Raw genomic sequence first — 25,877 nt, forward strand, 5'->3', positions numbered from 1 at the left:
ATGTCTTATCAATACTCCGGTAAACAGCATTATCAGAGTAATCCAAGTCCCTGCTGGAGTCAGTCAGAGCATTTCCATAGAGAGCCACTTTGCATCAGTAGCACCATGCTCCAGTGCTCTGGGAGAGTTTATAGTCCTGAGAGTTGAACACTGGATGACTGACAGCTGTCCTTCATGACAACAGAAGCCACAGAAATCCTCCTCATCAAAAACATGACTTTGATCTGCGTCCTCATCTGGACTCTCCTCTGCTGCTGCTTCACAGGTAAAGTCCAGAGAATCAAACTCCTCTCCTCTATGAACATCCGTCCCTCTGAAATGAAGCCCACAAAACCATGACGCTGCTTTATGTTTTTGTCTCTGTATCCTCAGAGTCCAGAGGCCAGGTCACAGTGACTCAGCCTGGAGCAGTGAGCTCTGCTCTGGGAGGCTCCGTCTCCATCAGATGTAGGACCAGTCAGAATGTTCAAAATTCTAACTGGTTACACTGGTACCAACAGAGAGATGGAGAAACTCCTAAACTCCTCATTTCCTATGCTAGCACTCGAGCATCAGGGATTCCAGATCGTTTTACAGGCAGTGGATCAAACTCTGACTTCACTCTGACCATCAGTGGAGTCCAGACTGAAGATGCAGCAGTTTACTACTGTCAGAGTCAACATAACATCAACAGTCGGTGGTTGTTCACACAGTGAAAAAGTGTCGTACAAAAACCTCCCTCAGTCAGACTGAACAGAAACTGAACTGACTGCTGCAGCTGGAAGCTACTGCAGAGACTGATACACTTCACTGAGGACACACACACACACAACACATACAAAATTTCATTAAGTGGACTGAAAATGTCACCATTGTTCCTTTAAAGAGGTGGTATTATGCTCATTTTCAGGTTCAAAATCTTAATTAGGGGTTGTACCAGAACAGGTTTACGTGGTTTAATTTTCAAAAAACACCATATTTTTCTCATACTGCACGTTGCTGCAGCTCCTCTTTTCACCCTGTGTGTTGTACGCTCTGCTCTTGAGCTACAGAGTGATGCATCTTACTTGTACAAAAAGAGACTGATACACTTCACTGAGGAAACACACACACACACACATACTGTACAGACACAATTTCATCTACCAGATTTACCATTTCACCTTAATTGTTTAACCACCAATAAACATTTAGCAAAACAAGTTCAATGACAAAAAATGATGATGTGGAAATCAAATTACTTTCTCCATCACAGCTTCTCCACATCCATTCATATCCTATTATAATCCCATGTTCATATCTCTGTTCGTATTTCCAATAAATTAAAAAGATCCAATCTGGGACATTTAATTAAAAAAAAATTTTTTATGACCTTCGACCTCAGCTTTATACTGAATAACAGAAATCACAACAAAAATGTGAAGACACAGATCAGCATCAGAAAAATGTCATGATCAAAACATGGCTTTAATTGTATAAACCTACGTTAACAAAAGATCAATATGAATTGGACCCAGGACAACAAAACATAGGTGACCTACTTACAGTCATTTACAACCGCTAACATTATTTTGTTCAATCTATAGTCACATTTTCAATACTCTAAACACAAATAGGCCAATATTGGCATATTCACACCATACCATTAACCAGAGATGGGACTCAAGTTAGAGACTCGGACTCACGGGGGCACTAATGCATTTACCACCACTTTGTTGTTCTGTTGGTTGGCCTTCATCACAATCTTTTTGAAAATGTTGGTGCGTACAGGTCACTCCAGCCTGTAGCAGTGAACAAAAACAAAACATGTTTAATATTTCCAAGCGCTTCTTTTTTTTTAGTAAATATTATTTCACACAACAAATCAAATCAAACTTTGTGTTCACTATAGCTATAGACTCTCATTCAATTTGCACCTCAGACATGAGGTCACAGTTTAATGTTTTAACCAGTGTACTCAGATTCCAACTTATGGGCCTGTTGTCAGTCAGCCAACTCCGGGCGGACTTGCATCCCCAAATCCATCCGTTTCCAAATCACTTTGCTTCGCCATGTGTATATGTCCCCCTTGGTACTGCTAAGATCAGAGAAGGAGAAAAAGAAACAAAACAACAGCGCCAGGCTCCTTGTCCAGATGTTGAAATAATTCTCTCTTTATTTTCACTGTCTCTATTCCATAAATAATTAAAAATTGTTGCATCCTGTCCATCAGAACTGAGTACTGTGCAGTGTAATGAGTCTATGTGCATGTATCCAAAGGTCTCTTAGTGTGTGTGTGTGTGTGTGTGTGTGTGTGTGTGACATGGGGGTCACTCATTCAGTGCTCTGATAACTGAAATAAGTGTTTAACAACTATGTCATCAAAATCCATTATTATATGCAATACCTGCCGCTCTGTTGGGCTGTTTTCAACATATCATGTAACAATATTATCCCCTGCTGGGGTTAAATTTAACAGCTACTTTGGCAGTTTCCTAAACTCTTTGTGGTTATCATTCATCACCAATGTAGGCTGTTCAAGCTCATCAGCATTTACTAATAAATTAATATAGTATTACTTTGTTTTTTTTACCTTCAATTTGCTTAAGATTTTATTTTTCTGTGAGAAATTGTGACTCACCCAGTGTGTGTGTGTCCCAGTTATTTCCTGTCACTAGTGCCCCATTTGATGGCTATTTTCTCACTTTGTCCTCTTTGTATAAATCTTCAGCTTGCATGCCCTATCAAATTTCAAAATAAATATTAAAAAAAAATCAAATTTCCATCACACCTATTTCATCAGTGTTTTATTTGCATGAAGACAATATACTCAGTCCTGTCAATACATCTACCAAAGTTTAAACAAAAAATATTTTAGGCTTTATGATGAGAAGACTCATCAGTAAAAAAAAACAACAACACAGAATATATCAAATTAACAAAATATGAAAGTGATTTCACATTTTACAAATCAACATGGAGGTGCATTGAATTTAAATAAAATACTCACCTAAAACAAGGAAAACATACAAAATGACATTTCTTATTATTGTAACCTCTCAGTGTGTTTCAGTAAAATGTAACTTTACAACTTTTAACTCCATGAGTTTCATTCTAATTAAAGTACATTTACATACATTACATTACAGTGTGGTTATGTTTTTGAAATATCTAGTGTTATGGTTTCTGTGCAGCTGGTGATTCAGATCAGTTCCTCTCCAGCTGAGAGAAGTTTTTGTACGACGTTGTATCACTGTATGAATGGGAAGCTGTGACCATTTTTAGACCATGATTAGTGACATTAATATCAATGTTGGTTTGACATCTTTAGGTGTCTGTAATATAGAAAGTTCTTTAAGTAAAGTAGTGTTGGGTGTTTGAGGGGATGCTGATGCCGACGATCTCAGAGAGCTTCCTCGAGAAACTCCAACCAGAAAACATGGAAGTCATCATCAGTTACATTACTGTTTTTATGACATGATCTTCCTCAGCAGATGGAGTTCACCCAGCTGTCATGGAATATTTTAACTTTGAAGCCGTTCACTAACAGGACCGCACCAAGTTAGAGGTGGTTTATGTGATCATGTTTACGAGGAGGGGTCAAGAGGGAAGGGATGAAAGGGGTCGAGGGAAGGTGGATGGGAGAGGGTCGTATAGTGCTACTGAGAACCGAGACCGGGGTCGAGACTCAGGGTGGGGACTCGTCTCTGTAGAGGCTCGCTTGTGGAGCAGCTAATGGGAGAGAGAGTTTGGGCGATCTTATGTATGTGGTGGTGATTGGATTAGCAGGTGTGTGTGATGGGACACTGATGTGGTTTAATCAGTGAGGGGGAAGAGGGAGGCGTGGTCCTGTTCCTGGACCTCAGTTTACATAACGCCATAAGTGGACATCCATCCATCATCAACCTTATCCTGCGTACAGGGTCGCGGGGGCTGGAGCCAATCCCAGCTGACATCGGGCGAAAGGCGGGGTACAACCTGGACAGGTCACCAGTCCATTGCAGGGCCAAAGTGGACATGAAGTCCTAAAGATGCAGGAATTTGAAAATCTACATTTCCATCAAAATGACTCCATCTGCTAAGAAAGATCATGTGATGTGATTGAAAGCTCCACAACAGTTAGTGGATGGATGTTGTGGTGAGTTTTTTTTTTTTTTTGCCGTTTCCAAGTTTAAGAATAAACATTTAGTCTCAGTGTATTTGTGGAGTTTAGATTGCATGTTGGAGAAAATGTGTTATTCCATATTCTATATATAGTATATGCGGATATAGTTATATCAAGGAGGTTACTTCTTTCTTTTGAATTTTTATGATTTAAGTTGATATTTAACTTTTCTATAGATAACATGCGTTTATATATTTAAAATACTTTTTGTGCTTTCAGGGATGTATTGATTTTGTTTGGGCAGTCTCTGATCCTGAATGTTTTTGATGACGATCTGTGTCTTCATATTTTCAATTAAATGTACATAGTTGAAATTGCTTTAATCCAGTACGAGTTTGAGGTCAAAGACTTTCTTATCTGCTTTCCCAGGCTGGCTACTCAGGCAAATCAGAAAAGAGAGTGGGATCATAAAAACATCTGAATAGATGGTGAGAAGCTGTGATGGACAAAGTAATTTGATTTCATATTTTTTGTAATATTATTTTGCTATATATTCATTGGTGGTTAAAGCAAAAGTTGTGAAATCTTGAACCTCATAGATGACATGTGTGTGTGTTGTGTGTGTGTGTGTGTGTGTGTGTGTGTGTCCTCAGTGAAGTGTATCAGTCTCTGCAGTAGCTTCCAGCTGCAGCACTCAGTTCAGTTTCTGTTCAGTCTGACTGAGGGAGGTTTTTGTACGACGCTTTTTCACTGTGTGAACAACCGCTGACTGTTGATATAGTGAAAACTCTGACAGTAGTAAACTGCTGCATCTTCAGTCTGGACTCCACTGATGGTCAGAGTGAAGTCAGAGTTTGATCCACTGCCTGTAAAACGATCTGGAATCCCTGATGCTCGAGTGCTAGCATAGTAAATGAGCAGTTTAGGAGTTTCTCCATCTCTCTGTTGGTACCAGGATAAATAGTGGTTTGGGCTGCTATAGTAAACATCCTGACTGGTCCTACATCTGATAGAGACGGAGCCTCCCAGTGCAGAGCTCACTGCTCCAGGCTGAGTCACTGTGACCTGGCCTCTGGACTCTGAGGATACAGAGACAAACACATAAAGCAGCGTCATGGTTTTGTGGGCTTCATTTCAGAGGGACGGATGTTCATAGAGGAGAGGAGTTTGATTCTCTGGACTTTACCTGTGAAGCAGCAGCAGAGGAGAGTCCAGATGAGGACGCAGATCAAAGTCATGTTTTTGATGAGGAGGATTTCTGTGGCTTCTGTTGTCATGAAGGACAGCTGTCAGTCATCCAGTGTTCAACTCTCAGGACTATAAACTCTCCCAGAGCACTGGAGCATGGTGCTGCTGATGCAAAGTGGCTCTCTATGGAAATGCTTTGACTAACTCCGGTTAGTTATACTATATTTTAATATGGTATAGTAAAAATACTATGATCATAACAAATGTTGTGAACTCAACCAGACGCACTTCAAAGAAGGTCAGATGGTGTCAAAAGAGGGAGGGAAGTTTCCCTCCCCGAGAGTTGACCTTTTCACATGTAAAACCCAGAGACATCGCCTAGTGTTGGTAAGGACCGAAAGAGACTCAATCAGACAATGAATCGCTTAAGGATTGTGTATTCAGAGAGCCTTATGAACCTTTCTAGCCGTAAAGGTGTCACTAAAGACAGTCCACAGGACAGGAAAAGGGGCTGATCTGACCCCTTCTCCCTCCAGCAGGTCACCTCCAGCCTCAACCTGACTCTTTTCTCTCCACAGAACGGCTGAGCCATAAACCACCATTTCATTCTCTGATATCCTGTGCGATAAGCCAGGAATGCAGAGAAGAAAGACCATAAAAACCCCTGTTACTCGAACCAAGCAAGGTTCCAGTATAACTGTGATTATTCTGTTTAAATAATAACCTTGCTAAGTGAGCAGCAGTGTTAGGCTCTGAGTTTAGTAAGTAATAACCCTGTTGTTATCCTTTAGGGATGTTTGAAGATTAGCAGACCCATAAGAAAGTAATCTTGAACTAGTTTCTAACCTCTTTCTGTGTTGTCTTAAGTCATTCCTGTTACTCCCTAGTAATCACTGTCTATTCAATGCTAACTAATGCTTTAGTTAAATGTTTCATATACAATTTCTTACTAAATTATCCATGGAAACGCTCGTAGGCATCACCAGCCTCTCAGTTAAAGTGGAATGTCTACTCTTTTCTTGTGTGACCCGAGCGCCACCAAGGGGACAAGAAAGGTATAACACGCAAGTGTTTAAAACTCGGCTTACACTGACAGAATTGTTAAGTAGGCCTAACTATCACCATGTAATTGCATAAACGAAATTTTACTGTCATGCTTACATCTAAATTGTCTCATGAGTTAAAACCAGTAACCAGCAAGTATACTGAGGACATGTAATCAAGCTTTGTTACGTTTTATATAACCATTATAACCTTTTTTCCATAGTGTTTAGCCTTGTTTTAACTGTCTTTATCCGAATGTTTAGAACTAAGTATTTTTCCAAATGTCGATATTGTGGAGAGAGAGATCAAAGAGAAATACGCGCAACGTATATTTCTTTATCCCAAAAGTTAACATCTTAGCGACGTTTGTGAGACCATCCCCAAAATTGACGTCACTACCTAGCGGAATCAATAAAAAGGCCTTGCTGTCTTTTGTTCTAGCTTCTTTTTACCTCTTCAAAACTCTTCGTTTAAACTTTCTTGAAACTAAACGTATACGTTCTCTTAACTTCCTTTACTTTTGAAATTCGATTTTTGTTTCGTACTTAAATCTCCTTCAGACGAGCTGAGAAAGCTACGACCCTGAATTCCAAATTTCTCAGCGGGAGATTTGATTTTCTTTATTTTGTTTGGAGCTGCCTGTTTAACCTCAGCAACATTAAATAGCCGATATTCCCGAGGCCTCGCGAACCTACGGTGAATGTGTGAGTTTATTTGATTTTGTTGTTGCAACCTCATCCGACCGTTGTGAGCAACTTTGGACCAGAAACTCAGAAGCCTTCATTTATGGCCTTGAATAAATGAAACTACGGCTCGGACGACAAAACCCTGAGTGGGCCCTATAGCGACACCAAACGAACTGAGATCAGAGCAAAAGCCTTGGCTGACAGCCCGTTGCTGCAAGCGCTTCCCACAAGAGGACTCCGGAACCAATCCACCGGTTTCAACCCAACTTGAAAACGCCACTGGGGTCGGGCCAGAACAGACTTCCCGAGCCAACCGGCAGTCGAGCCTCGCCACGGGACCTGCGGCAACGGCAGGCCAAAACAAACAACACTCTGTGACTCGTTGGTGTTCTATGGGCTCCATCCACAGTTAATAACCCTTAGATTAGACAAATTAAATCTGCAATCCAATTTCGGTCATTTGTTCCCTCATACACGTAGAATTCTCTCCCTCTACAATAAACTCAAACTCAATCGAACCTTACATAGGCTACCCTGTTTTAGTACCTCCTTGTTGTCATATTAACTGTTATCCCTATTACCACATTTACCCACAATTGTACCCTCTTCTGTTAGTTAATAAATTCACTTTGAGCACAGCGATGTATGTGTGTGTGTTATTCAGAATCTAGAGTCCCTATACACAGAACTTACGCTCAGATCTGAGACTGACTGATTGACCTTACGATTTCAGAATAACAACTAATGAATTAACCGAACTCGGTATAATTCTCAGGCTATACTCAAGGACCTAAAGCCTTGGGCGGACAAGCAAATCTTTAGGTGGTGCTCCTAATTTCGAGGTATAAAATTAATATTCCCGGAAATATTAATTTTCATAACTGTATTAAAATTTTACGTAGCCGAGGTCTGCTACACAAACCAACTTCTGCCAGTACTAATCATCTTTTCAGCACCATTATTATTGCTCTGTATAGCAATTTAAGAGACAGTAACTGCTTTTCTTTTCTAACAGAGTTAATGCACATGTCTGCCATCTATCAATCGCCTGCTGTGCTGTGGAGACAGATTTATACAAATGTGCAACCGCAGCTTTAAAATTTTTTATCTTCTTCATATCACATTTATTTTCCTTTCACAGGTTGATATTCATTGTTTACTCTTCTGTTTGTTCCTAAATGTTTCATTCAACACTTGATTTGCTGTCACCAATTGAGTTATTCTTAAATGTTTTTATGGTAACACATGTGGCAATAAAACGAATTTGAAAAGTTGAACGAATATTGTATAGAAGATTCCAAAGGAAATTTAGAGACCGCTGTTTCTTGTTTATATCTGTGTCATTCTATGATAAACACGTTCATTTTGTACAGTATGACGTTGCTGGACCACAAAGTCCAATAACACGGTTGCTGAATGTAAATTTACTACAGTTTCCTCCATTATAAAGTTGCAGCTGTGGTTTGCTACAGTTATAAGGATTTGTACATTCATCTTGTGTTAGCTCCTGTCTCCAGAGACAATAGAACCAATGTTGTATTCCCCAACATAGTTCTGAGACTGACAACATTAAGTGGAGAGAGTTTGTGCTGAGATTGTATTTCTGATTCCAAGGTCAAGAAAGAACTTTAAATGTCAATGTATTTGTTGAATTTTTTGTTGCATATAAAAAAATGCTTTGTATTCAGTTATAGTTATGTGTAGATGTAGTCAGATGACATACATGATTCATGATTTTTTCATAATTCCAATTGATATTTAGCTGTTCTTTACACAACTGTCACGTCCCCGGCTTGTCTAGGGGCGTGGGACTAACAAAGAGAAATAAACCGGGTGGAAAAAACCATGGGTGACCCAAAACACGTCAAGTTAATGTATTTATTTCAAATTAGTAACAAAAAAAAGGTGTTTAACAACTTAAAGCGATCTTTCATCCTATCAGTGATGATATGGGGTTTGTTATCTAAAGTAAATTAATTATTTGCTATCGTAACGTAATCATCTATATAACAAAACAATTTCAGCAAGTACAAATAATCTCTTTAGCACCATTGTTACTGCTCTGTATAACAATTTAAGAACGACTGCTTCTGTTGTGTCTAATGTAGTTAATGCACATCTCTCAGTACCAGAACAGGTAACAGGAAGAGGTTACACAGAATTGTCAATCACCTGCTGTGCTGTGGAGACGCCTTGATACTGATGAGTAAGTTTATTTTTCTTACAGAGGTTAATATTCAGTATTTACCCTTTTGTTTGTTTCATTATTCCTCATTTCCAACACTTGCTGTCAGTGAACCCAGACTGGATGTTAACTGTAAGTACATTTGACTCTTTTAATAACCCAAATTATTATTATTTTTTTAGTTTTATTTCATAACTGTAGCAATAATTCTTGAATGCAGTATATTATGTCCTCAAACAGATTAAAATCTTCTTCAGTTAAACCAGTTTTGTTTCACAGGAATTCAATTCCAGCAGTTTCAAGATATCACGTTTAAAGTCTGACAAAAAAAAATTCATAAAATTTTTAAAATTTAGCACAAGTAATGGGCCAAGTATTTTTCATATGTTTTAATTGATCTATGTGAAGATTATTGTAAAATGTATTTTTTCACTTTAAACCTTACATGTGTCATTTCCTTATTAAAGTTTCAGTGTACAATATTTAGGAGGATCTTTTGACAGAAATGCAATATAATATCCATAACTATGTTTTCAGTAGTGTATAAAGACCTTACATAATGAACCGTTATGTTTTCATCACCTTAGAATGAGCCATTTCTATCTATCTACACCGAGGGTCCTCTTACATGGAAGTCGCCATGTTGCGCCGCCATGTTTTTACAGTAGCCCAAACGGAGAAACTGCTCTACAGACTATGTTTCATCACTACATTGAATACGTCTGAAAAACAAGCAGCAGAAGAAGAAGAAGAACAAGTAACGTTAGTAGTAGTAGTAGTAATTTTAGCTTTAGCAGTAGTAGTAGTAGTAGTAGTAGTAGTATGGTTTATTAGAAGAGAAGTGAAATTTGGACTAATGGAGGACCACACATATTATTTAACCCAGGAGCCGACCTAACGTGTCGGCCACCGTAGCTTCTCCTGCGTGCTTGGAAAAGAAGGGCTGAGCGGTGACTGATGGTGCATTCATGTGGTGTTGAAATAATTGGATTTATTTTCCTTTTCCTTTATTGCAAAAAGAAGAATAAAGTGTAAATGGGACATAAAAAAGTATAGAAAACAGTGTACAAATATAAGAAGACACAAATAATAATTTTGCCAGGGGTAGTCTGTATCATATATACATATTAAAAGAGGACCATGTGTTGAAAGTTTTCACAGCCTTTTTATTGTTGGATTTAGTAATTAAATTGCTCTGATAATGCTAATCTAACACATCTTTGTAGTAGCGTCCATGTTGATTCCACATTCCGACATAAGAGCGCATGAACTCACCAGAAGTCGGAAGAACGACTTCACAACTTGGGAAATGGGACCATCCGAGGAGCACGTGAATGCACAGTGAGCCATTGGTTGCAAACCGCCACCCTCACCACGAGATGCTACTAAAACTTACACACTGAACCTTTAAACATGAATGCATCACAGAAACAAAATGTAATTTTAACTTTTTATCTTTGTAGTGAAACCTGTTTGTTGCCATGGTTCAGCAGTGATGCCTGCCTTATTCCAAGGTTACTGAACTCAGCAGATGAGAAAAGAAACACTTCTTTTACATATGTCTCAATATCTTTCAGCCCCGTTGGGTCTGGACGCCATGGTACATTCGTGGCCGAGGCTACGTCTGTACGCTTTTCCCCCAGTCACTCTGCTCCCGGGGGTTCTGGAGCGGGTCCGCCAGGACAATGTCGGCCTACTGCTCGTAGCCCCGTTCTGGCCAACCCGGGTATGGTTCTCGGACATCATGATCGCTCCTGGACGGCCCGCCGTGGCGGGTCCCTCTGGGGAGAGACCTGCTGTCCCAGGCGCAGGGCCGGGTTCTTCACCGTTGCCCCGCCATATGGCGACTGTGGGTCTGGCCCCTGAGGGGGCACAGTACCTAGAGGCGGGTCTAACAACCGGAGCAGTCGAGACCCTCCTCAGCTCCAGGGCCCCGTCCACACGGATCCTCCGTGATGCCCGGAGGATGAGACCTGGGACTCGGTCCAAGGTTCCCACTTGGGATCTGGCGGTGGTTCTTGGGGCGTTGGCTGAGGCCCCCTTCAAACCCCTGGAGTCAGCTGAGGCTAAGCACTTGACCCTCAAGATGGCCTTTCTCCTTGCTATCACCTCTCTGAGGAGGGTGGGGGATCTCCAAGCGCTTTCGGTTTCCCCGCAAGCCTAGAGTTTGCCCCGGGGAATATTAGGGCTATCTTGCACCCTCGTCCAGGATACATCCCTAAAGTGCCTTCTTGTGCGGCAGGGTCCACAGTGCTGCAGGCATTTCATCCTCCACCTCATGTGACGGCGGAGGACGGGAGACTTCATCTGCTCTGCCCTGTCAGAGCACTGATTGTTACACTCTGAGGTCCTCCCGTTGGAGGAAGGCTGACCAGCTGCTAGTGTGTTTTGGGTCCCCCAGGGCTGGGCTCCCTGCATCCAAACATACTATTAGCAACTGGATTGTTCAGACTATTTCCCTGGCCTATCAGGTGCTCGGTTTGCCTTCACCTGTGGCTGTGAGGGCTCATTCTACCAGAGGCATGGAGGCCTCTCGAGCCCTCCTTTCCGGGGCCTCTTTGCAGGATGTTTGTTTAGCGGCTGGCTGGGCCACTCCGCACACATTCATTCGGTTTTACAGTCTTGACCTTCCTTCAGCACCTGGCACTCGTGCGCTCTCCTCTTAGTCGTGCCACTTTATTGCACACTGGGGCAGGCGTGGTTTTCGAGCACGGTTTAGTGGGTATCTCGTTCCCATAGTGTCGTAACCCACGCAGTTCGAGTTCCCTCGAAGGGGAACGTCTCTGGTCACGTATGTAACCCTGGTTCCCCGAGAAGGGGAACGAGACACTGCGTCGGCCTGCCGCACCTCTCTCCCCGCCTGAAGCGCCTGCTTCATAGTTTGAGCTAATGATAAGTGTGTACAGGCGTGCTTTATACTCCTCCGGTTATTCCGTCACACCTTACCGTTCTAGCAACAAGCCAATAGGATTGGAGTGATTTCATTCACGTTCAGACCTGCTACGCCTAGAGGCGTTCCCATAGTGTCGTAACTGACGCAGTGTCTCGTTCCCCTTCTCGGGGAACCAGACGTTTTATCCAAATTCATGAAAACTTCACATCTGCTCTCTCTCTCTCTCTGGTTCTGTCTTTTTCCCTTTACACGTTTTAACATTAAGTGTTCTTGCCTGTTATATTATTGGTGGTTTTAATAGTTCAACACAATAAAAAATCTCATCAAATACTGCTTTCTTTGTGGATTATATTTATATTTTTTATTAAGATTGACATGTCATGATTTTCTTTTTTTGCCATACATCTAATAATAGGACCAGTCATTTGAATAAGGTATGAAGACACAATAATAGCAAGACTGTCTTTTTTTAATGTCACTTGTTCATACTTTAATAACTGGGGTACCACTAACTATAAAGCATGTTAATAAAAAAACACCGTTTATCTCGTATCACAGGAGATTCCTCTTAATGAAGATTTATATGTTGTTTAGACCTAATTTGTAGCCAGAAATGATGGTAAGTTTTATGTCTCTGAATAAATTTAAGAATATCAGGAATCTTATTTTTAGCAACAGAAATACAGAGCAGGATATATAATCAGCATAAAGTGATACAACATGACAGTTAGATTTTAACCCCAGGAATGTTTTAAATAACAGGCCCAATGAAAGGGATGACAACTCAGTCTGTGTATGTATAAAAAATAAATAAAGACCTTATCATCTCATCAGTGGTGTCCAATTACGGGAATAACTACTGTCTTTGTTTTTAATAATCACATTCCATTAGAGACCGGGTTTACCACAGGGTCAGATAACTAGTATTTTATAAGATCAGCGGATAATAAAAAAAGGCATTAAGGGCCATGTACAGAACACATCTGATAGTTTTGTCAGTACAACCAGACAGTGTTTATCTGTTATCCTAAAGCAGGTAGGAGGTGGTGTGAAAGGAAGCCATTTTAACAGAAGCAGTAAGTCTGTGCTGCATGTTGTTCTTCACATCTGCCCTCTCTGTCCTGCTCTGCCATCTTTGGTTATGAAGGTTTCTGGTGCTGATCTCTGTTCATATTTTATTTTAACTGGAAATAGCTGAAAAAGCTGTGATCCAGTGAGAGGCTTAGGTCAAAGGTGATGACCGATACATTTCTCATTAACTGTCCCAGTTTGGCTCTTTTTTATTAATTGGCAAACCAGACAAGACAATGGGATTATAATGAGATATGGATGAATGGTGAGAAGCTGTGATGGAGAAATTTATTTGATTTGCACTGAGATATTTTTAATCATTGAACTTGTAGTGATACATGTTCATAGGTGGTTAGTTCAAACATGTTGAAATGTTCAATCTATTTGATGAAAGTGTGTGTGTGTGTGTGTGTGTGTGTGTGTGTGTGTGTGTATGTGTCTGTGTCCTCAGTGAAGTGTATCAGTCTCTGCAGTAGCTTCCAGCTGCAGCAGTCAGTTCAGTTTCTGTTTAGTCTGACTGAGGGAGGTTTTTGTACGACGCTTTTTCACTGTGTGAACACATCCTGACTGTTGATCCAATGAGCACTCTGACAGTAGTAAACTGCTGCATCTTCAGTCTGGACTCCACTGATGGTCAGAGTAAAGTCAGAGTTTGATCCACTGCCTGTAAAACGATCTGGGATCCCTGATTCTCGAGTGCTAGCATAGTAAATGAGTCGTTTAGGAATTTCTCCATCTCTCTGTTGGTACCAGGCTAAACAGTGGTTGTTGCTATAAACAAAAACATTCTGACTGGTCCTACATCTGATGGAGACGGAGCCTCCCAGAGCAGAGCTCACTGCTCCAGGCTGAGTCACTGTGACCTGGCCTCTGGACTCTGAGGATACAGAGACAAAAACATAAAGCAGCGTCATGGTTTTGTGGGCTTCATTTCAGAGGGACGGATGTTCATAGAGGAGAGGAGTTTGATTCTCTGGACTTTACCTGTGAAGCAGCAGCAGAGGAGAGTCCAGATGAGGACGCAGATCAAAGTCATGTTTTTGATGAGGAGGATTTCTGTGGCTTCTGTTGTCATGAAGAACAGCTGTCAGTCATCCAGTGTTCAACTCTCAGGACTATAAACTCTCCCAGAGCACTGGAGCATGGTGCTGCTGATGCAAAGTGGCTCTCTATGGAAATGCTCTAACTAACTCCAGTTAGTTATACTATATTTTAATATGGTATAGTAAAAATACTATGATCATAACAAACCAACTTCTGCCAGTACAAATCATCTTTTCAGCACCATTATTTTTGCTCTGTATAGCAATTTAAGAAACAGTAACTGCTTTTCTTTTATTCTAACAGAGTTAATGCACATCTCTGCCATCTAATGTTGTGTCACTACCAGAACAGATAACAGGTAGGGGTTACACAGAACTATCAATCGCCTGCTGTGCTGTGGAGACACATTTATACAGATGTGCAACCGCAGCTTTAAAATTTTTTATCTTCTTCATATCACATTTGTTTTCCTTTCACAGGTTGATATTCATTGTTTACTCTTCTGTTTGTTCCTAAATGTTTCATTCAACGCTTGATTTGCTGTCACCAATTGAGTTATTCTTAAATGTTTTTATGGTAACACATGTGGCATTGAAACGAATTTGAAAAGTTGAACGAATATTGTATGGAAGATTCCAAAGGAAATTTAGAGATCGCTGTTTCTTGTTTATATCTGTGTCATTCTATGATACACAAGTTCATTTTGTACAGTATGACGTTGCTGGACCACAAAGTCCAATAACACGGTTGCTGAATGTAAAATTTACTACAGTTTCCTCCATTATAAAGTTGTAGCTGTTGTTTCCCACATTAATAAGGATTTGTACATTCATCTTGTGTTAGCTCCTGTCTCCAGAGACAATAGAGCCAATGTTGTATTCCCCAACATAGTTCTGTGACTGACAACATTAAGTGGAGAGAGTTTGTGCAGAGATTGTATTTCTGATTCCAAGGTCAAGAAAGAACTTTAAATGTCAATGTATTTGTTGAATTTTTTGTTGCATATAAAAAAATGCTTTGTATTCAGTTATAGTTATGTGTAGATGTAGTCAGATGACATACATGATTCATGATTTTTTCATAATTCCAATTGATATTTAGCTGTTCTTTACACAACTGTCACGTCCCCGGCTTGTCTAGGGGCGGGGGACTAACAAAGAGAAATAAACCGGGTGGAAAAAACCATGGGTAACCCAAAACACGTCAAGTTAATGTATTTATTTCAAATTAGTAACAAAAAAAGGTGTTTAACAACTTAAAGCGATCTTTCATCCTAACAGAGATGATATGGGGTTTGTTATGTAAAGTAAATTAATTAACAAGTTATTCAGCGAAAAATATGCAACACAATACACGGTCTCTACGGCTCCCAAAGTGCTGGTGAGGCACATGTGGAGATCGCCGCTCCTCTCACTACACCGGCTTCCAGTTGGTCGTGAACACCGGGCCGACGGCTGCCTCAACAGAGTCACCAGACACACAGCGCGAGAAGGAGTTAAGATCACGTCCCGCTACGGACCACACAATAAACCACACAGTAAGTCATACAGTCTAACACGAGCAGCCAAGGAAGAGTTAGAGTCAGAGCACTTCACTGGCTCAGCTTGTAACCCACTGATGGCCGCTGACCAGCTCCAGCTGCGGGATTTACGCAGCGCCAGGCTCAAGGCCCAGGTACAGACCTGCAGAAAAGAGACAGAGACACCCACAGCAACACAAGCACAACCCACAGACCTCACGGGTCGTAACAACATTTTTATATTTGAAATAATATTTTGTGAGTTGAGGGAGTTTTGTTTGGACCATTTTTTACCATGAAGGTGTCTGATGCTGATCTGTCTTCATATTTCCTTTAAATTGGAGCCAGAATGAGATAGAGGTCAAAGGTCATTGCCATGCACAATAGCTGTTAAAGGAACAATGGTGACATATTCAGTCCACTTAATGAAATTTTGTATGTGTTGAGTATGTGTGTGTGTGTGTGTGTGTGTGTGTCCTCAGTGAAGTGTATCAGTCTCTGCAGTAGCTTCCAGCTGCAGCAGTCAGTTCAGTTTCTGTTCAGTCTGACTGAGGGAGGTTTTTGTAAGACACTTTTTCACTGTGTGAACACATGCTGACTGTTGATATAGTGTCGACTCTGACAGTAGTAAACTGCTGCATCTTCAGTCTGGACTCCACTGATGGTCAGAGTGAAGTCAGAGTTTGATCCACTGCCTGTAAAACGATCTGGAATCCCTGATGCTCGAGTGCTAGCAAAGTAAATGAGGAGTTAAGGAGTTTCTCCATCTCTCTGTTGGTACCAGGCTAAAAGGTGGTAGTTGCTCCAAACTTCAACATTCTGACTGGTCGTACATCTGATGGAGACGGAGCCTCCCAGAGCAGAGCTCACTGCTCCAGGCTGAGTCACTGTGACCTGGCCTCTGGACTCTGAGGATACAGAGACAAAAACATAAAGTAGCATCATGGTTTTGTGGGCTTCATTTCAGAGGGACGGATGTTCATAGAAGAGAGGAGTTTGATTTTCTGGACTTTACCTGTGAAGCAGCAGCAGAGGAGAGTCCAGATAAGGACGCAGATCAAAGTCATGTTTTTGATGAGGAGAATTTCTGTGGCTACATTCCGACATAAAAGCGCATGAACACACCAGAAGTCGGAAGAACCACTTCACAACTCGGGAAATGGGACCATCCGAGGAGCACGTGAATGCACAGTGAGCCGTTGGTTGCAAACCGCCACCCTCACCACGAAATGCTACTAAAACTTACACACTGAACCTTTAAACATGAATGCATCACAGAAACAAAATGTCATTTTAACTTCTTTAAATTTGTAGTGAAACCTGTTTGTTGCCATGGTTCAGCAGTGATGCCTGCCTTATGCCAAGGTTACTGAGCTCAGCAGATGAGAAAAGAAACCCTTCTTTTACATATGTCTCAATATCTGGCAATCTTTAACTCTCATTTGTAAGTTATTGAATATTTACTGCGTGTTGTTATGCTCTTTATTGTTGATCAATAAGGCAGAGACCAAAAAGTTTTATCCAAATTCATGAAAACTTCATATGTGCTCTCTCTCTCTCTCTGGTTCTGTCTTTTTCCCTTTACACGTTTTAACATCAAGTGTTCTTGCCTGTTGTATTATTAGTGGTTTTAATAGTTCAACACAATAAAAAATCTCATCAAATACTGCTTTCCTTGTGGATTATATTTATATTTTTTATCAAGTTTGACATGTCATGATTTTCTTTTTTTTGCCATACATCTAATAATAGGACCAGTCATTTGAATAAGGTATGAAGACACAATAATAGCAAGACTGTCTTTTTTTAATGTCACTTGTTCATACTTTAATAACTGGGGTACCACTAACTATAAAGCATGTTAATATAAAACCACCATTTATCTCGTATCACAGGAGATTCCTCTTAATAAAGATTTATATGTTGTTTAGACCTAATTTGTAGCCAGAAATGATGGTAAGTTTTATTTCTCTGAATAAATATAAGAATGTCAAGAATCTTATTTTTAGCAACAGAAATACAGAGCAGGATATAATCAGCATAAAGTGATACAACATGACAGTTAGATTTTAACCCTAGGAATGTTTTAAATAACAGGCCCAATGAAAGGGATGACAACTCAGTCTGTGTATGTAGAAAAAATAAATAAAGACCTATTCATCTCATCAGTGGTGTCCAATTACGGGAATAACTACTGTCTTTGTTTTTAATAATCACATTCCATTAGAGACCGGGTTTACCACAGGGTCAGATAACTAGTATTTTATAAGATCAGCGGATAATAAAAAAAGGCATTAAGGGCCATGTACAGAACACATCTGATAGTTTTGTCAGTACAACCAGACAGTGTTTATCTGTTATCCTAAAGCAGGTAGGAGGTGGTGTGAAAGGAAGCCATTTTAACAGAAGCAGTAAGTCTGTGCTACATGTTGTTCTTCACATCTGCCCTCTCTGTCCTGCTCTGCCATCTTTGGTTATGAAGGTTAATGGTGCTGATGTGTGTTCATATTTTATTTTAACTGGAAATAGCTGAAAAAGCTGAGATCCAGTGAGAGGCTGAGGTACCTTTCTCATTAACTGTCCCAGTTTGGCTCTTTTTTATTAATTGGCAAACCAGACAAGACAATGGGATTATAATGAGATATGGATGAATGGTGAGAAGCTGTGATGGAGAAATTTATTTGATTTGCACTAAGATATATTTACTCATTGAACTTGTAGTGATACATGTTCATAGGTGGTTAGTTCAAACATGTTGAAATGTTCAATCTATTTGATGAAAGTGTGTGTATGTGTGTGTGTGTGTGTGTGTGTGTGTCCTCAGTGAAGTGTATCAGTCTCTGCAGTAGCTTCCAGCTGCAGCAGTCAGTTCAGTTTCTGTTCAGTCTGACTGAGGGAGGTTTTTGTACGACGCTTTTTCACTGTGTGAACACATACTGACCGTTGATAACATGAAAACTCTGACAGTAGTAAACTGCTGCATCTTCAGTCTGGACTCCACTGATGGTCAGAGTGAAGTCAGAGTTTGATCCACTGCCTGTAAAACGACCTGGAATCCCTGATGCTTGAGTGCTAGCACGATAAATGAGGAGTTTAGGTGTTTCTCCATCTCTCTGTTGGTACCAGTGTAAATGGTCAGAATTATAAACATCCTGACTGGTCCTACATCTGATGGAGATGGAGCCTCCCAGAGCAGAGCTCACTGCTCCAGGCTGAGTCACTGTGACCTGGCCTCTGGACTCTGAGGATACAGAGACAAAAACATAAAGTAGCGTCATGGTTTTGAGGGCTTCATTTCAGAGGGACGGATGTTCATAGAGGAGAGGAGTTTGATTCTCTGGACTTTACCTGTGAAGCAGCAGCAGAGGAGAGTCCAGATGAGGACGCAGATCAAAGTCATGTTTTTGATGAGGAGGATTTCTGTGGCTTCTGTTGTCATGAAGGACAGCTGTCAGTCATCCAGTGTTCAACTCTCAGGACTATAAACTCTCCCAGAGCACTGGAGCATGGTGCTGCTGATGCAAAGTGGCTCTCTATGGAAATGCTCTGACTGACTCCAGCAGGGACTTGGATTACTCTGATGATGCAGTTTATCAATGGATCAATCATTTTATTAATCTGAAATGGTTTAAAATCTTTTTTACATGATTTTGGTTTCATGCTACAAGACATATTTTGTTTCAAAATATCTTCTGCCTAAATTGCCAAAGAACAAATATAGAAATTGAATTTAACATTAATATACCTAACTAAAACATCCATTCTGGAAATTTGTGTGGCTGTCTTAATTTTACATCTCAGCTGATAAAATATTACAATCAGAGACTATTTTTGGTGAGTTTGTTTGTGTCAAAGTCAGAGAGCCGTGTCTCTCTACAGTGAGAGGTTTTTGTACGGCGGCTCAATGAGTTTGTATCACTGTGGGAAACGTTCGGTGGAGGAACCAGACTGGATGTTGGAAGTAAGTCAAACCTTTAACAAACTTTTACTGAGTTGTTGTTTTTTTCTTTTATATTCAGCATGCCAAAAAACCTTTTGAATGTCCATATTAATGTATAATGTTTAATTGAATATTTTGCACTAGGAAACAAAGTTCCCTTCACCAAAAAAAACCTCAACTCATTGCAATGAATATATTATATTAGCTAAAGGGAAAATGATTTCCATCTTTAATGGTTAAGTTGTATCTTGAGAGGTTGTAGCTTTAGTTCTGCCTGAAAAAGTCTACAGTGAGGGGTTTTTGTAATGCAGCTCAATGTGTTTTTCTCACTGTGGTTGACTTTTATTGATATTCTAAATTCAGCCTTTGAATGTTTGATGGAGATAAATATATTTAGTTTGTTTCAGTGATTGGGTTTTATTTCTCCTCATTTACCAGCAGCTTTACTAAACATTTCTTTACACATTACTCACACTGAAATTCAAACAGCTTGAAGTGGAGAACAGATAAATAATAACAATAATAACTTTAGTTATGATTAAATACAACCCCGCGACCCTGTACGCAGGATAAGCGGTTGATGATAGTGGAAATCTGGATGAAGAACATTTGATTATTGTCAATTAGTTGAAATGTTTCAGGTCATTCTGTATGATGATTCTCTCTGTGCTGATTTGCATGAGAGGCTTCTTAAAGGGAAGTGAAACAATGTGTGAGTGAGTGACTGGTGGAGCAGAAAAAACACCTGACAGAAACTCCTTAAAGGAGAAACTCAGCTCTCACACAGTAAAGGTGTCCTCTAAGCTGATTGGTGTCTCCTAGGTGATGTCCGTCCCACCCTGACGGTGCTGCCCCCCTCCAGTGAGGAGCTGCAGCAGGGGAAGGCTACGCTCATGTGCCTGGCCAACAAGGGCTTCCCCTCAGACTGGAGTCTGGCCTGGAAGGTGGACAGCAGCAGCAGCAGCAGCAGCTGGGAGGAGAGCAGGAGCCCCGGGGTGCTGGAGAAGGACGGCCGCTACAGCTGGAGCAGCACCCTGAGGCTCCCTGCAGACCAGTGGAGGAAGGTGGGCTCTGTGACCTGTGAGGCCACCCAGGGCTCCCAGACTCTGGTCTCAGAGACGCTGAGGAGAGACCAGTGTTCCCAGTCCTGACCTGACTCACTGGGACTCTGCTACTGGTTTTACTCTGCTCTCTGAACTCTGTAACTCTCTCTGTGTCTGTGTCTCTTTCTTTCCTTAAGTCATTCTCTAATCACATGTTTCATGGTTAAAGTTTGTTTACTGGATTTAATTTCTACACAATAAAGACCAGTTCATCAAATTTGTTGTTTTCATTTCTGTTATAGTGACTGTACTCTGTTACTCTGTCATCAGATCATATTAACAATATTCAACTTTAACTAGTGAAGTTTCATTGATGCAATAATGCTCATGCTGTTAACACTGTAAGAAAATAAAAAAGTTATTTCAAATTAAATAATATTTCATGATAGTTTTATTTTTTACCAACAAAGATGCATTTTCCTTCATTGTATCAGTGCAGGATTATATTTGAGGTAATTTCTTGTTCTCCTTGAGTCTCACCTTACAGAGTCTCTGTTTAGCAGAGACACTGTAAAGTTTCTCTTTATAGCTGCATTAAGAGAACTTTCTAAATGCAGGTATAAACAAGGTGTGAATGAAAGAATAAAGCGGGTGTTTTCATGAATGAAGTTTGTACAAATCTACATTACTCAATACTGTTTCAAGGATTAAAAATGAAATATAAAGTACTTTCAACATGAGATGGTTCTTATCTCAGATTTTCAAAACAAAGATTTTATGTCAGTGTTGCATATACCACACAGTGACACATTGGTATATTCTGATGGAGCATGCAGGGTGAAACAGTAAACACAAATATCAAATTCCCATCACATACTCCTCCCTTGTGAGTATTCTTTGATCACTCAAGAATATACAGCATTACAAAAAGATCATCAGGTCATAGAAAGGCATCATGATGTAATCTACACCAGTTTAACCAAGACAACAAATCTGGGTCCTTCCTTTCATCACAGTTCTGCTGCTGCAACAATGGCATGTTCACTTGTTCATGGAGTGTGATCATTTGATCACACATTTATCAATAGCTCTTACAGTCAAACCTCTGGCACATGGAATAATGCAACATCCACAGAGAGGTAACAGCGCTACAGCAATCATTAGGCCTGCTAGTATGGGCATCACTAAGGCTTTTTATTTAGCAAATACAGAATCAGACCAGTCAAACATATTAGTGTCCACTTCAGTTCTCTGCAAGTTCTTCTCGTAGCGAACGCATTCCTTCCAGCACTGGGGTCACCGAACCATCTGGAGCTATATTGTTGGGCACAAACGTACAAGAGGAGTTATTAAAATTGTCCAAGCATCCCAGCCTCTTTGGGTGCTTCTCTTGCCTCTAACACTGCTATGTGATGTCAATGCCTGTGTGTAGTTCACTGTGGTGTTCTGTTGTGGTGGCTTTTGTTCATCATGCTTGTGATCTAAGAACTGCACCAGAGGAACTGTTAATGCTATTGCAATGGCAGCAAACATCTGTGTTGTTCCTCGTAGGCCCACACATGTCTGGGTGTCTGACTGGGTCCCATGGATGTCTCCTTCCAGAGACAAACATGCTACTCACTCTTAAATCAGCAGTGGTGAGACCAGGAGTTTTCCCACTAGCTCCCTTGTGTTGATGTTTGCTGTCTAACAGCCTGTGAGTCCGAGACAAAGGGTGCCTAAGCGTTCCCAATCCCTCCTTCACTCACAACACAAGGTCAGGGAAAACAGTGGTTCAGTTGCTGATTGTGCACGCTTGTTGATCTGTTACTGTTCTGGTGCAGGCACCTTCCTGCAGTGGCTGGTATGTATCCATGTAGCTCTTTCAGCCTCCACAACCACCACAAAACCTCCTGGCGGGAGACTGCATCGGCTTTGTTGCTGGAGAGGGAAAAACTTCTATCCATTTTGGAAACATATCAACTATCATCAACAGTACTTTTTTGCCTTTGCTTGGGTTTAGCTAAAAACCTCCCTCATAAGGTGGTTCAACGGTTCATCTGGTGGTGGATGTGCTGCTAATGAAACCTGTAATCCCCTCCCTGTGTTGTGTCTTAGGCAGATTGAGCATGTTTGACAAAGGTTGTGAGGGTGTGTTGTGAAACCTTTCATAAACCAGTGTCTTGCTTCACCACAATATTTCATTAGTGATACAGTTACAGTTTTGCAACACCAGAACTCTGTAGTTTTCTAGTAAGGCTACAACTAAAAAGGAAGAAGAAGAATTGGTTAGTGTTAGATATTAGGCTCTGGCCGCTGCTCCTGTTTAGGAGAGGGAAAACTTTCAACAATGACAACAAGACAGTAATTCTTTCACATGATGAATTTCTATGATTTTGTTACACTTTTGTTTTGTTTAAAGATTCATGATTGTCTGAAAATAAACGTCTATGCTGCCATAAACTACATCTCCCACAATGCATGTCGATTTGTGACCCGAGAAGTGACGGCATACCGCCACTAGATTGCGATGTTTCCACACCCACTACGGTGGTTTTCCGACAAGTGGAGATGAGAAATGTATACAAACAATCCCTAAATGTCCAAGACCAGAAAACTTTATGCAGAAGGAAGGCAAACTCATCAATGGTGGGAAAGTGAATACATGTTTGTGATTCAAGGAGAAAACCCGGTAGGCTAGGCCTATGTCTTTTGTGTTATGAGACAGTATCAGTGATGATGGATCAACGTTATTTAAGGCTCGTGCAGACAACAGACAGCGTCGGCCGATGGCCGTGCCGTTCACACTGCACAACTTGCCGTCTTGTGATGGGGGTCTTGAAGTCGTTGTGGCGTTCACACTACGTGACTGATCTGTGACAGGGTGTTACTCCCCTCGAGTTTTAATAAAGGCTCAAGTCATTCCTGGGTTTTCACGGGCACATTTATTCGATGACGGGCATGTCTTTACATGTTCACTTGCATCTCCAAATTGCCGTCAGAACTGGTATATAAATAAACACAGAAAATCGTAAATTAACCTTAAATTCTTGACATACTTGCAAACAATACTAAAACAGAATCACATAGAAACTAAGAAATAAAGTATACATTTATGCCATGTAAAATAATTGGCTTGTTACAAACACAGTCACGTAACACAAATAAATGACAAAGAAAGAGAAATATATACCTCATTGGCCACATGAACCCGAGAGGGTAAACTTAGGTTATTAGTCTTCAATCCACGATGACAAAACTTATGGATAATCTTAACAATCTTCCATGGCTCTTGAGAAAACTGCAGCACGTTTCTCTCATCTAGATCTTAGCAAGTGTACCCATACAGCGTCCCTGTAGCAACAAATTATCATTTCCGCACAGAACAAAAATAAGTTCCACCCTTTTTCTCACAGTTTTTAACAAAAGAAAAAATCACATGAAATTATTATTTATTGACCATGAAATATTTCAATCATATGATTTTTAACCTCATATATATTTATATTTTAATTGTGAACCATATTTAACAGAAATGTATGAGTTGCCTTTGATTGCAGCTACACTCCCACCAAATCACTTGTGATTTCAACCAATGAACTATGTGTGAGTGATTATTGTAAGTTAAAGTTATGTTAGTCAGCTTCAAGTAATGTTACTGTCTTGTGGATAGGTCTCTCCAGATAGACTGGTTTGCTGAGTCTTTTTCCTTGGTCATCTAATGATGAGTTGCTGATCAGTAACTGGACCTTTCGCACACATCTATCTTCAGCTGGATACACAGTGGTGACTTTAGCCAGCTTCCACTCATTTCTGGGTGCTGTATCGTCTTGTACAATTACTATATCATTGACTTTCGCATTTCTCTTTGTTTTGTGCCATTTCTGTCTTTGTTGTAAACTCAAAAGGTACTCCTTTTTCCATCTGTGCCAAAATTCATTGGCAAGGTATTGGACTCTACGCCATCTCTTGCGGAGATAGGAGTCTTCCTTTACGAAGTTTCCAGGTGGAGGCAAGATTATTGAAGACTTCATTGTCAGAAGTAAGTTGGGCGAAAGAGGCTGAGGACCTGTAGGGTCACTGAGTAAGTGTGCGGTCATAGGTCGGCTGTTTATGATTGCCATCACTTCATACAGATAGGTCCGTAATGATGAACTGTTGAGTGTTCGGGATGACTGATCCAGGATGGATGTTAACACACTTCTGATTGTCCGGATCTGCCTTTCCCAAACTCCGCCCATATGGCTAGCAGAGGGAGGATTCATGACAAACTCACATCCTAATTTTTTAAGGCATTCTTGATCCATTTCCTTTACTGCTTCCAGGAATTCACGCCTCACTCCAACAAAATTGGTACCCTGATCTGATTGGAGTTGGCGAACGTTTCCACGTAGGGCAATGAAGGCACGAAGTGAGTTGATGAATGCATCGGTTGACAGATCATCAAGTAACTCTATGTGCACTGCACGAGAGCACATGCATGTGAACAATAGTCCATAACGTTTCAGCTCTTTTCGACCTTCTTTGATATAAAATGGACCGAAACAATCCATCCCGCAATACGTGAAGGGAGGAGTTGTCTCCATTCTCTCACGTGGCAGATCTGCCATTCTCTGTTCTTCAGTGTGCCGCCTAAACTTTCTGCACTTGACGCAGTGGTGGATGACTGATGACACAGCTTGACTACATCCGAGGATCCATATGCCATTTGATCTCAACTCGTTTATGGTCATGCCACGCCCCTGATGTTGCACTTGCCTGTGATAGTGATCAGTCAGTAACCTTGTTATGTGGTTGGTTTTGGTAATATGACTGGATGTTTGATGTGTGGATGCATGGCAGCATTCTAATCTACCTCCCACTCTAAGGATGCCCCTTTGGCTTAAGAAGGGATTGAGTCGGTACAACCTGCTGGATTTATCTTTGGTCATCTCCTTTTGTGACTTAAGATCATTGATCTCTTTGGAGAAGACTTCCTTTTGTACAATGAGCATGATGGTAAGCTCCGCATCCTGTCTTTCCTCGAGACTTGTGGCTTCATTGTTCTCTGTATTGTGCCCTTAAACTCCTGAGAAATCTTTGAAGTCTGGCGATTGCTTTCACTAGTCTTGTCCAACTTGAAAACTTAAGAAAGCGATTAGAGAGCAAATCTGTTGTTGAGTTCTGGTGCACAATGACCCTGCGGACTTCTGGATCTTTGGCATCAAGTTCTCTCACCTTAA

The 25,877-nt window shown here is 40.7% G+C and overlaps 1 gene segment (V, D, J or C); it reads left to right on the forward strand.

Moving 5' to 3' along the window:
• The first annotated feature begins 213 nt into the window (after positions 1 to 213).
• LOC119907319 lies at positions 214 to 20,953 on the forward strand. The segment is given in 4 exon segments: positions 214 to 265; positions 373 to 675; positions 19,616 to 19,654; positions 20,456 to 20,953. Coding segments are annotated over 4 exon segments (723 nt in total).
• Positions 20,954 to 25,877: the final 4,924 nt, after the last annotated feature.

The sequence above is a fragment of the Micropterus salmoides genome, unplaced genomic scaffold (genome assembly GCF_014851395.1).
Source record: "Micropterus salmoides isolate LMB-PRFRI ecotype aquatic unplaced genomic scaffold, ASM1485139v1 Ms_hic_scaffold_17, whole genome shotgun sequence".
Lineage (NCBI taxonomy): Eukaryota > Metazoa > Chordata > Actinopteri > Centrarchiformes > Centrarchidae > Micropterus > Micropterus salmoides.